The sequence below is a fragment of the Culex pipiens genome, chromosome 1 (genome assembly GCF_016801865.2).
Source record: "Culex pipiens pallens isolate TS chromosome 1, TS_CPP_V2, whole genome shotgun sequence".
NCBI lineage: Eukaryota > Metazoa > Arthropoda > Insecta > Diptera > Culicidae > Culex > Culex pipiens.
In genome coordinates this window covers 76,127,164-76,140,159 of record NC_068937.1, presented here as the reverse complement: position 1 = coordinate 76,140,159, position 12,996 = coordinate 76,127,164, and the positions used below count along the sequence as shown (strand labels likewise).

Below are 12,996 nucleotides of genomic sequence, written 5' to 3'. Positions count from 1 at the left end.
TTATATAAGAATTTCCCCTTCTTTTGTTAATTCTACTAAATTTGACCTAGTTTTTCGTTAAAGAGCCCTGAACTATACAGAAGAATGTTTATTTTCAAAGAAAGGAAAACCTCTAGAAAATAAAAAGCTTTCAGAAGATCAAAGTATAATGTGTATCACAGAGAACAAACAGCATTGAAAAACGTGTGTAAAAATTCAAACCAAAATACGTTGAAAAGAGCTAGGGTGTGCACAGCGCCGTACCTAGGGGTTGGCGCAGTTGGCGACCGCCAAGGGCGCCAGACCTTGGGGGGCGCCGAAATCGATGATTGTACAAAATTTTCATGTCAGTTATAACATCCTCATTAGATATTTGAAACCAAATTATAAAGTAGAACTACAAATAACTAGATAATTTAGTTTAAAATATTAAAAAAAAATAGTGGCGCCAAAATCAATTGTATGAATATTTCTACTAAAAGTGTTTTTGGAAATTCATATTCATACTTCATGCGCTCAAGTAGCAGAAAGTTAAAGGAGTTCTAGAAGAGCTTCTCAAAATAAATACACGTTAAAGTTTGGACCGTTGTATAATGAAGTTTAAGTCATACCTTCCAGGCTAAAAAAAATGTCCAACTATATGTTATTTTCACGTTTATTTGACTGTGAATCACATTCAGCCAAATTGCGAAAAATTGAGCTTCTCTGAAAAAGGAATTATTTTAACATTAAAATATATACAAATCTTTTGAAATTTTGACATTCTCGAGTTAAAAAAATTGCCATTTTATAAGCAACTTCGTGCATTGAAAATTCCCTACGCTTTTTTAAAATACTAGAATTTTGCAATAGGAAAACTGTTGTAAATTTTCACCAATAAGACCAACATTATTTTTTCAAGAATTTTTTTCAGAGCACACAAGCTGTTCTGAAAATCACTTTTTCAGTTTTAGCTTAACAAGTGTTGTTTACTTTTTAAATCGTCTAAAAAGCTTTGGTAATAAGAAACTATTCAAACTTTTTTTTCAGTTAAAGACAACAAAAATCAACATGGTCTGAGTACATTTAAACAGCTTTGTGCAAAAAATAATTTAATAGAATATAAAAGTTTATTTGACACATTAAAAATAAACAAAAAAAAAACGATGAAAAAAATCAACGCAAAACATAACTTAAAAAATATATTAAAAATATTCTCAAGCATCGTATGGACGAATCACAACAATGAATTAAAATTTCTTATCTTAATATTTTTGACCAAATATAGTGTTCTTATTATTATCTTTTAAATAAGTTTCATCATGAATTGCGCTGAACTTTACTGATCTTTAATTGATTTTGATTAAATTTGATTCTGCCGCTGCATGTTTAAAAACTATACTTCGGTGCCGGTGTGTTCTATTTTACTAAGCATGCTAGGATTCCTATCCCGCTTAAACAAGAGGGGACCTGTATTTTTTTAATTTCAAAGAAGGTTTTTTTCTTTTTTGAATTACACTGTAATGAAATCCCAAAGCCAAATCAGCTGATTATTTTACGAATCCGGGAATTTTCTTTGCTTATGCAATCGAACTAATACTAGATCAGATCAAATTATGCAGGCTTAGTAAATATCAAATTTTCTAACAAGTTATAGCAAAATGTATCATGATTGAGCATTAAATTATGTGAAATTATCTTAAAAAAAAAACATTAAATAAACAAAACCATGATATCATTATCGGTTTAATGAAATCTGAGCAAATATTCAGCCAATTTAATTCCTACAATAAATTTTCAATTCAACCTATGTCTAATTAATTGAAATAATCAAATAATAAAATATAAAATAACTGAGTTTCTGAATTTAAACATATTAAGGTCTCCAATTGCAATTATAAAATCAAAACTCTTTGAAGCAATCATGGAAAAATAACATCAATTTATCAAAATGCTCGTAAATTTGGGAGGGGCGCCAAATTGATGCTTCGCCAAGGGCGCCGTGGATCCAAGGTACGGCTCTGGGTGTGCACCATCCGTCTAGATAGCGCCACTTCCAAAATCATGATGGCCTACAGTAGCAGAACGTTGGACCATCTAATCACTGCATAAAACATTCCGTACGAACGACATCAGACCAATGTCTGACTGTCCTTCATCAGAGGGTTGCAATTTCACGCGCCAAAGAAGGTAAACAAAACGAAATCGGACATACAGTTTTGACAGCTAGAACATGTTCAACAATCTGTGTAAAGCTTAGAACAAGATTGTCCGTTCGACGCAGTGGTGAACGCAGAACGCTGTGCCAGTTCGATTTTTCCATCAACTGTCAGTCGAACAATCTGCAGGGGTTGCTTTGTTCAATGGTCGATTACTGACAGGCTATGATGACAGGCGCAAAATTTTGCGTTTGCGTTCAGGCCTGACGGACAATCTTGTTCTTACCTTAATTGTTTAAAAAAAATCTGTGTTATGTGGATTTTGCGTGTACTAACAGGCAAATAATTTAGGGAGCGTTCTTTTATTACGTAACGCAAAAATCGGATTTTTAGACCTCCTCTCCCCCCCACGTAACAAAATTTCCATGCAAAATTTAAAAAAAAAATATGGAGCGCGAAACACGGCCACCGACCCCCCCCCCCTCCCCCCAAACTGCGTTACGTAATAAAAGAACGCTTCCTTATTTAAAAAAAAACAACTGGCATCACTGGTTCACTTCGAAACCACATTTATACCTTCACCCTTACCGAAAATCATGCACGCTTACCAGGGGAACCACGGGGTTGGGCACATGCTTCATCCGTAGCGCATTTGGAGCAACTCCGGTAAATTTACGTAAATACCGTAAATATCGAGGTAAATATGGATGCACGAAGAGTGACGAGAAAATTTTAAAGGAAATTTTGATCAGTGTGGGTTTTGACGTTTCTAAACGTCATTGGCAAATGTCACTTTTAAGAATGTTGTGTTGTGTAAATTTTTTGATCATAATTCGGATGGGACCAATGGGACCGCTCTGCAGATCGACCAGTTACGGGTTCCACGACGCCCTTGCCATCGGAAAAAGCAGAAACAGTTCTCCCTCAACCGGTTCATCCACAGCAGATTTCTTGTCCCGTGACATCCGCCATCCGTCAAAGTAAGCGGGACGGTGGGTATCAAATTCCGCGGCGGGTATCAAATCTTGACTTTTTTTTGATAAGGTCCTATAAACAAATGTAAACATTGAGTGTATCCCTTTCACACCTTATGTCAAAGTCCATCGGAGTAAGCGGGATACACTCAATGTTTACTTTTGTTTATCGGACCTTATCAAAAAAAAGTCAAGAAATGTTCTTTTGCAAGGCCCGAAGCAAGCCGGTGTTTATGACCAAGAAGCAACGGAGAGCAGAAGCGCTAAAGAAAGGGCAGGAGGATGTGGCCGCCGCCAGCTCTGCTACGCGACAAGTTCCGACGATCGCCGTGACTAAAAAACCTAGCCCAAAAGGTACCAAGAAGATCAACATGGGCACTGCCACCAGCTTCGGCTAATCGGGCGTCTGGAACTCGGGCAAAACGGGCCTGCTCAACCCGCCCGACACCTAGGCCGTGGACAGTCTACCGTCGCCGGTGAATCGCGACAGCTTCAGCAGAAGTTCGGAACGCAAGATCCGCACCGACAAGATTTGCTGACCGCAAAACGACCGGCCCACATCGGCATCGTTGAAGCGTCGTTAAGCAAAATAGCCTTCCTCGTGAACCCTCAGAATGTGAGTATACTGCTCAATTTAAATCCTTGATCCTTGAAGTCTACATCTTTTTCCTCTTTCGGAAGCTTCCCCGCCAGATCGTAACGCCGGAAGATCTGGAGCAAACGACGCTGCTGATATCGACGTCGACGCAAACCAGTCCGGACTCGAATTTTGTGGTCGTTGGCGAAGCGCAAGATCGGTCATCAATGTCGAAGTCAACGGGAACGGCCAGAATAACAGCCATGTCCAGGTAAGAAAATCCAGTTTCACGTTAAAAAGGTCGTCAAACATAATTTCTTGCCAGGAGTTCAAAACCGGCGACGGCAACGAACCACACGAATACATACCACGAAATCTTCGACGATGACATTTCAACAGAGAAGGTGATCAGCGAGACGTCCCTGCTGGATGAGATGGGGACCATTTCAAGAGAAACCAGCACGGACATTGGGGAAGGGCAGGGAGTTTCCGTCACTCTGGGAGAAGGGATGGTCAAAATCTGCATCAGGCACACGTTCCAACCACTAACCTGGGCATCAACTCGTCAACCCCCTGCAGACCGTAGGCAGCCTGAGCAAACTGGTCAAACGAACGATTTTAACCAACGGTCCCGGACGAACCAGCAGCTGCTGCATTATTTCAAAAGTTTGAAAACTTTGATAGGGCGTTTGTGCCCAACGCCAGTTGCTCCAGCTCGTTCGACGGAGTGAGTCCGTCACAGATGTCACAGAACTCAACACTACGGCCTATCTTAGGAGTTCACCCTAACAACGAAGCGAGCGAGATCCGGCCAACGAAAGAGGAAAAACTGTGAGCCGATTTTGGAGAAAACACAACTAAATTATTTAGAAGTGAACCCGTGCACCACAGGTTCATTATGCTAGGGTAGAATCCAGGGAAAATATTGAACTCAAAGTGCAAAAAATCGCTGGCAACAATGACTACGGCGGTGTGTACCTTTGAAAGAAACGGACAATAATAAATGTGATTTTTAATTTGTCAATATTAACTACTTGTTTGCTTTTGAATTCGATCTCATGAGCGGGGTTCATCTTAAGCTCTTGGCCAATCTAACTCGTGAACGGAGAGGGTTTGGGGGTCAATATTGTATTTTTTCATCATATTTAACAATACAAAAAAGTAAAGCTGAAACCAGAAATAAAAAGAAAATCCAAGGCGACTTCAATGTTCGTCTCTCGTCGAAATCCATGATAAGGAGTGAGGTGACCAAATAAGGTCAAATAAGTTTAAAACATGCATACACTCAAACCCCGATGGTTTGACACGTTTGTTTTGATAGTGTGCGTGAGCGGAAACGAAAAAGTGACCAACTACCGAGGGTTGAGTGTATGCCCCAGCTAGATGCGTCTGCAGCGTAGAGGCGTACAGGAAGTAATCGCCGGCGACTTTTCCTTGGCCAGTTCTAACGCGTCCCGGACGAGCTTGGCACCGTCTCCGGTGGACATCTGCACCAGTTGCAGCCCGGCCAGCTTCAGGAAGGTCGAATTTGTTTGCACACAGGTACGAGTCATCAGCGTGCAGCACTCCCTTCAGCGGATGAATTCCCCAGGTTCTTGAACTTGTCCTTGAGCGGCATCGACAGCACGACGGTCCAACCCGCCAATGTCCGAGTACTGCTCGGTGGGCCGTTCGTCCACCTCCATCGCCTTGACGCGCGCGTCCTTCTCGGCCAGAAGTGTCTCCAGGATGAGGTAAGAGTGCTTGTTCACGACCACCAAATCGCACGGCTTGAGCTTGTCCGGATCAACCAGGCCAATCACGGGCAAAAAGGACGTCTGCCGTGTCGAAGTCTTAATGACGGTGCGCTCGCTCTTCCGCTAGGAATCCAGCACCAGCACCAGCTCGATCGACTTGTCCTCCAGAGTTACCGCCATCTCGCTTGCTGGTGCCTTACTGAGTCCGGAACACGCACCAAATTCAACACAAAACAATGGATAATCCGGATTTACTACGACAAAGCTGCTGGCCCTGGAAATTGCCGGATGATAACAGAGCGCCAGCAAATCTCCCGGCCAGGAAATGTAATCGAGACAGATTGATTTTGTTTGTTTGTAAACAATCAGCAGTGCGCGCGTTTACGATGACAGCTGTGAAAACACTGAAATAAATTTCATAGAAAAATGGTGTATGCCGAGGTGTATGCACGTAAATATGGATGCACATACGGATCAACTTATGGAATAAATGCAAAATATTTGGAGTGACCACCTCGTGAGGGGAACTCAAATTTGAGTGGATCCAATCAAAACGGCGCAAACCGTAGCCATACAAATTTGACATCGAGTACCCGAACTTAATTTTAACATGGTGAAGCCGATCTCAAATTTGACATGCGTGCGGTACCGGAAAATCCTCCAGAAATGCAGGAAAACGGTTCCGGGGGATAGGAATCGGTTCGGAATGATAGTGAGGAGGAAAATAATGTTCTGAGCTACTTGTTTTGTTGAATTTTATTAAAATTTTATTTTTGTTTAATTTTATTTATTGAATGCGCGGGTCGTCGATTTGGACATTTAGCTTCCGGATCACTTGGAACCAGGTGGGGTGTCAAAGACCGGTATTGGCCGAAGTCAAACCAGAGTGTGAGGAGGCGGTTGGTGTTTTGGTTGGCCGAGTGGATGATCCTTCCACGGTGGGGACGGCCTGTTTTTTTTTGTCTTCGCCAAGGTTCTTCTGGAGGTCTTCCTACACCGCGGTGCACCGAGCGCCGCCTCAATGGCCAACCCAAATCGTTGCGGAACTCTGAGTAGCGTGCTTTTTCCAGCAGCTTCTCGTTGGCGTCGACAGCAGAGATCGAGCCGGATCTGCGACGGCGTTCCGCCGACGGGACAGCGGACATTTTTGAGCCCGTCAGCTGAAGCAGTTTGGGAGCTGGCGGTGTGGCCAGCATTTCAAACGCGTTTGTGGAAACGGTCGGTGCCGAGGGAAGGTCAACGGGACGAGATGGACAGCATCTGGAAGCGGGAGTTTATGTGAGATTTGAGCGAATGGAATTGCAAATGAGTGTTACCTTTGGCCTCGGAAGACCAGCGCCAGCTAATGTACCGGGGGATGCGGATTGGTCCGTTCCTGGATAGGTTCCTAGGGTGGGTTCCATAGAAAGTCGTAGCTTCCGACGCTTCCATACTGAAAGATTCAAAGTTTTAATCTCGACTCAATTTATGGATGTTTGCAATGTGGGAAACGCTTGTTGGGATCGATCTGAATCTTGGCGGGTCGAGCCATCGATTTTTCCAGCTGGCGCTCAAAGATTTGAAAGAATTGCTTCTCGCGGATTCACTTGGCACGCGCGCGCTTTTGGCTAATTTCCTGCGATCGTGCAATCTCAAACAGGGTGCAAACGGGGTGATGCTGAAGATACTTCCGCAAATCCTCCGACATCGAGCAGCTGTCCTTTAGAAAAATGTTCACGGTAATCTTCAGCGAACCCTTGTCCAACCTCCATACATGGCTTGCAGCATGCGGATGTTCATCGAGTTAAAATACAACGCTTGGCCGTCGGAGGCCTGATAGAAATAGACATCGAGTACCCGAACTTAATTTTAATATGGTGAAGCCGATCTCAAATTTGACATGCGTGCGGTACCGGAAAATCCTCCAGAAATGCAGGAAAACGGTTCCGGGGGATAGGAATCGGTTCGGAATGATAGTGAGGAGGAAAATAATGTTCTGAGCTACTTGTTTTGTTGAATTTTATTAAAATTTTATTTTTGTTTAATTTTATTTATTGAATGCGCGGGTCGTCGATTTGGACATTTAGCTTCCGGATCACTTGGAACCAGGTGGGGTGTCAAAGACCGGTATTGGCCGAAGTCAAACCAGAGTGTGAGGAGGCGGTTGGTGTTTTGGTTGGCCGAGTGGATGATCCTTCCACGGTGGGGACGGCCTGTTTTTTTTTGTCTTCGCCAAGGTTCTTCTGGAGGTCTTCCTACACCGCGGTGCACCGAGCGCCGCCTCAATGGCCAACCCAAATCGTTGCGGAACTCTGAGTAGCGTGCTTTTTCCAGCAGCTTCTCGTTGGCGTCGACAGCAGAGATCGAGCCGGATCTGCGACGGCGTTCCGCCGACGGGACAGCGGACATTTTTGAGCCCGTCAGCTGAAGCAGTTTGGGAGCTGGCGGTGTGGCCAGCATTTCAAACGCGTTTGTGGAAACGGTCGGTGCCGAGGGAAGGTCAACGGGACGAGATGGACAGCATCTGGAAGCGGGAGTTTATGTGAGATTTGAGCGAATGGAATTGCAAATGAGTGTTACCTTTGGCCTCGGAAGACCAGCGCCAGCTAATGTACCGGGGGATGCGGATTGGTCCGTTCCTGGATAGGTTCCTAGGGTGGGTTCCATAGAAAGTCGTAGCTTCCGACGCTTCCATACTGAAAGATTCAAAGTTTTAATCTCGACTCAATTTATGGATGTTTGCAATGTGGGAAACGCTTGTTGGGATCGATCTGAATCTTGGCGGGTCGAGCCATCGATTTTTCCAGCTGGCGCTCAAAGATTTGAAAGAATTGCTTCTCGCGGATTCACTTGGCACGCGCGCGCTTTTGGCTAATTTCCTGCGATCGTGCAATCTCAAACAGGGTGCAAACGGGGTGATGCTGAAGATACTTCCGCAAATCCTCCGACATCGAGCAGCTGTCCTTTAGAAAAATGTTCACGGTAATCTTCAGCGAACCCTTGTCCAACCTCCATACATGGCTTGCAGCATGCGGATGTTCATCGAGTTAAAATACAACGCTTGGCCGTCGGAGGCCTGATAGAAATAGAAGCAGTCGGAAGTGGCCCACTGTCGATGTCGGTCAGTAAAAAGTTGCTGTCCTCATTGATCAGGATGTCCTGCAGCGGTTCACTGACGTCGGCGGTTGCAGTTGCCAGCTGTTCTGGCCGATATCCGTTCGGTTGAATAATCGGAGCAGCTGGTTCTGACAACGGTTCTTGCTCGCCACTTTTCCCTACGCTCCTTGACCTGCACGAGGACTTGCTGCATAAAGACGTTCTCCGGGCAGTCCATTCCGTCGACGACAATCTGATTGTCGAGTTCCTGCTGTTCGCGATCAATTAATTCAGACCGAATCGGCAACGAGCTGCTTGGTGAGGATGTTGTCGCCGACCTTGGGATCGTACAACGTAGAAATCAGTGGCGAGTGCCATCGAGGTCTTTTCACGGCGCATCAGCTGGAAAGTAACGTACTCTCCGATCCTATGCCGCTTTTGACCTCGAAGTTCTTGTACGCCCTGAGATGTCACCCCTTGTACAAGTTTGAGTCGTGCTTGATGGCCATTTTCGCTTTTCGTAGCACGCGAGTTGGTTATGCCGTTGGCCGAGTTGCATGTAGCAATGGGCGAGAAGTCGGCGGATTTCAGTTCCCCTCCGTTTTGAAGATCTACTCTGTTTAGCTGGTCGCACGCTCGCTTTCGTTGGCCGGCCATCCACATGTGCTTGGGATACGCGAAGCTAATGTCCAGCTCGCTGTGCTACAAGTATATTCCGGTAATTTGGAGGGATTGTACCGCAGTAGCATGCGACAGAGCTCAGCGAACTTGAGCCACGGATGGACGTCGATGGCCGGGTTGGATTTGCCGCCAATCTTCGACAAACAGTTGACCTGGGCGCACAACTCCGGCCGTCGCTTTGAGTTCCATATCGAGCAGTCCTTGGGAATCGCACAATCCCCATTAAAGTAGACGGCAGCTCCTCCTTCAAGTCGGTCAAGCGGGCACGAACGCCGCGTTGAACAGGTCCTTCAACAGATGTTGGTAGTTTTCGAATAGCGTGTAGCTTCACAGCGTCATACTCTTGGATTTTGTGAGCAGCAACGATGCAGAGCCGCCGCATTCACTCGAACCACTCGTCCTATGGAAAACATTCGTGGCCAACCGCACGTCCAAGATTCTGCAGTTTCTGTCGCGCAAACACTGGCTCCACGTGTCGTCCAAGAACAACCCGGCCGACTGCGCGTCCCGGGGAATCACGCCGCTTGAGCTGCTGATGCACCCCCTGTTTTACGGCCCCAGCTGGCTGAAAGAGATCAAGAATTACTGGCGCATTGAACCACTGGGCGAGATCGAAGAGGATGAGCTGCTGGAGATGCGGACTACGATCCCCTGTCCGTTCGCGAGCGCCGTGCCGCCGCTCTGGTGCGACCACGAAACGCTAACTTTCCTACTCACCAGCTACTCGGATCTGGCTCACATTCGGCGCATCTTGTGCTGGATCAACCGTCTGCGGCTCAGCTCTCGGGCTCGTCGCACCAACGCGCCCAAACTGGAAGGACCGCTGACGCCAAAGAAGATCAACGACGTTTGCTTGCAACTGGCGCGAGCAGCTCAACACGACAGCTTCCAGACGGAAATCGATTGCCTGGTCAAGAATGCACCGCTTCCAAGCAACAGCAAGCTCAAGGCTTTGTTTCCGTTCGTCGACGCAGATGGCACTCTGCGGGTTGGTGCCCGACTCCAGAACTCCAACCAGCCGTACGACGTGCGCCATCCTATGATCATCCCGAAAGAGCATCGGTACACGAACTTGCTGCTGTCAGAAGTCCACCTTCGCAACCTGCACGCAGGACCAACTCTGATGATCGCCACACTCAACCAAAGATATCATCACTCCATCCGCCCCCCACATGGGAGGAATCTGGGAAGCGGCGGTGAAGAGTATGAAGAAGCACCTCCGAGTGGTGCTCGGGAACACGGCGCTGACGTACGAGGACCTTTCGACCGTCTTGACGCAGATCGAGGCGTGCTTGAACTCGCGTCCCTTGTGCCAGCTCTGCGTCGCCTGACTCGTACGAGGCCCTCACGCCGGGCCACTTTATCAACAACCAGCCGCTCAACCTGCTGCCGGAACCGGACATCAGCCACATCAAGGAAAGCCGTCTGGACAAGTGGCAACGGATTCAGCGCCACGTCAACGAGATCTGGTCACGCTGGCGTGACGAATACGTGGCCACACTCCAACACTGGAACAAGTGGCAAACGGTGCAACAGAATCTGGATCCGGGACAGCTGGTCCTGATCAAGAACGAGAACACACCACCTGCGGAGCTCGCAAGGATCGTCGCAGCACATCCGGACCCGTACGGCGTCGTTCGCAACGTCACCGTGCGCAGAGGAGAGAAGGAGTATCAGCGGCCGGTGCACAAGCTGGTCTCGCTTCCGATGGATTGAGGCATCTGCCTCAAGGGCCGGGAGGATGTTCGCGCGCAGTCACCCTGTGCGCAACGGACGGTGTTGGTGTGGCGTCCTATCCCCCGCACGAGCATCAACACGAGCACAAACTATCCCCGGAACGACGGCATCAACTCATGGCTCGAACCGGACGTTTCGATCATCTTAACCTCTTGCTGAAATGAAAAAAAAAATACCTTTAAACCAATTTAGATTTAGTTCCAACCCCTGATTCCAAGATGAACCTCGGAACAGCGGGCCAGCAATATTTTTGGCCGCATTGTGCGCCGTTCTTTTGAACCACTAATCTGGACCCCATGGAACATTCAAAATAGTTCCCTCGCAAAAATGCTTCCTCCTTTTCTAGTATTTTCGAAAATCCGAACAATTTGCAGCTTATGAATATTTTTCCGGACTATCGGCATCGGAATCTGCACACCGGAGAAAAGTTACCGGCGAATTCATGTGAAAAAGTCACTACGGAACGTTACCGCGAAATTCCCGATGGGTTTCAATGAAATAAAAACTCCCCCTAAAAAAACTGCCGAAACGGATGAATTCACAAGCATAATAATATCCGTCAGTGAAATCGGCTTCACTGCCTCGCAGGTTCCATTGACCAGCACTTTCCGCAACGTTAAGTTGACACCCTTCTGCATCAGCTTATTCTACAGCCTTCCGCCCGACCAAATACTAGTTCCCCAATAGCACGCGGCCCGGAAGCATAGATGCCGAAAGTCAGCTCCAGTTCCGGTTCCCCCTGCGTCTTCACCGTCACCCAGTCCGTCGGTCTTTCAAACACCACCGTCTTGCCGGGTCCTCCCCACCAAGGTCATCATGCTGACCAACGACGTGGTCCGGAAGTCAGCGCCTCCGATTCCGGTTCCCCCTCCGTCTTCATTTCCACCCGGATGGCCTTAAACAGTCACCGTCCTACTTATACCAGCAGGCCACTCCGAGGAAATGGAGATGGTTCCGGCGGGACGGTCATTTCCGAGTGGACCATCGTCGAGGATCAAGATCTGAAAATGCAAAGATTGTAAATTTTAGAGAAAATCGGGAAACATTTGTTGAACCTCTTGGAGGGCAACCTGGCAACGCCCCGTGGAAATTTCTTTTACTGCTCCTTGGTGTCTGGTTCCTCTCCGACACGGCACGCCACAAATAATTCTGTAAAACTAAAAAAATAGAAATATTATAAATAAAATATTCCTTTTAGCAAACTCACCAAAACACCTGTGAAAACGCTAAGTCCAAAACTGGCACTTCTCAGATTTCGGCAAAGTTGCCAAGCAAAATGAAGTTCGGTTCAGTGATCTCGAATTTGACAAATAAAATCAAAACAAACCCATCTCAAAATTGACATCGCTGAACCGAACTTCATTTTGATTGAACGAACTTAAAAATTGAGTTCCCCCAGTAAGCGTGTGATTTTTTGAGTTCCAAATCCCACCTTTCATACGATTTTTTGAGTTCAGGTACTACAACCATAAAAATGGTTATATGGGTTGAACTGAAAAATTCGTATGAAAAGTGGGATTTGGAACTCAAAAAATCATGATTTTTGGTAAAGGTGTTCATTTTGACAGTACTGCTGCATCGACCATCGAAATTCGAATGGGTTCTGCTTGAGTGAGTTATTGCAAGTTTTGCGTAATCATAGAACAATTTTTAATCTTTAATTTTTCATTCCTATCCTCTTAAATAATCTCAGCTCCATGTCTTTGGCAAACTTTTGGCGTCGTCACTGTGTTGTGATAATCTTTCCGACGCTATCGATCGGTTCTATTGCCGCTGATTATTCGTACACCCGTAAGTGGAAGCAAACAGCCCAGCACCAACAACAACAACCACAAAGTCGACGGGATTAGAACGACTTGAATCCAGCACAATGATGTTTGGACTTACGAGGCAATACCTGCTGGCCATCGTTCCGTTGGCAGGATACGGGTTCGGATGGTTCTTGGACAACAAGGAAACCGAACGAATGACTATGTTCCGGGATAAGAGCGCCCTTTATGGTCGTGTATTGGAGGAAGGCGAAAAACCATCCTGGCCGTAATAATAAGGTCAAATTAAATAGTGTCGAATAAAGGCATATGTCTGTAAACCTAGTAGCA

The 12,996-nt window shown here is 46.4% G+C and overlaps 2 protein-coding genes and 1 pseudogene across 2 annotated transcripts; 2 read left to right on the top strand and 1 right to left on the bottom strand.

Moving 5' to 3' along the window:
* The first annotated feature begins 2,963 nt into the window (after positions 1–2,963).
* LOC120427636 (uncharacterized) lies at positions 2,964–5,775 on the top strand. The gene is made up of 4 exons (XM_052705967.1): positions 2,964–3,097; positions 3,446–3,707; positions 3,773–3,939; positions 3,994–5,775. The coding sequence occupies exons 1-4, from the start codon at positions 2,964–2,966 to the stop codon at positions 4,397–4,399; spliced, it is 969 nt and encodes a 322-aa protein (XP_052561927.1). The 3' UTR covers positions 4,400–5,775.
* Positions 5,776–7,387: 1,612 nt separating this feature from the next.
* Positions 7,388–10,018, bottom strand: LOC120427640 (RING finger protein 10-like; annotated as a pseudogene).
* Positions 10,019–12,623: 2,605 nt separating this feature from the next.
* LOC120427642 (NADH dehydrogenase [ubiquinone] 1 beta subcomplex subunit 1) lies at positions 12,624–12,990 on the top strand. The gene has a single exon (XM_039592526.2). It carries the CDS (start codon positions 12,768–12,770, stop codon positions 12,936–12,938), a length of 171 nt encoding a protein of 56 aa, XP_039448460.1. The 5' UTR covers positions 12,624–12,767; the 3' UTR covers positions 12,939–12,990.
* Positions 12,991–12,996: the final 6 nt, after the last annotated feature.

What these genes read in the sequence shown, in the direction of transcription:
- LOC120427636 (XM_052705967.1), top strand. Translation starts at nt 2,964, where the DNA reads ATGGGACCGCTCTGCAGATCGACCAGTTACGGGTTCCACGACGCCCTT. An exon ending in GACATCCGCCATCCGTCAAA is followed by an intron (nt 3,098 to 3,445) that starts GTAAGCGGGACG and finishes CTAGCCCAAAAG; the next exon opens with GTACCAAGAAGATCAACATG. An exon ending in AGAATAACAGCCATGTCCAG is followed by an intron (nt 3,940 to 3,993) that starts GTAAGAAAATCC and finishes ATTTCTTGCCAG; the next exon opens with GAGTTCAAAACCGGCGACGG.
- LOC120427642 (XM_039592526.2), top strand. Translation starts at nt 12,768, where the DNA reads ATGATGTTTGGACTTACGAGGCAATACCTGCTGGCCATCGTTCCGTTG.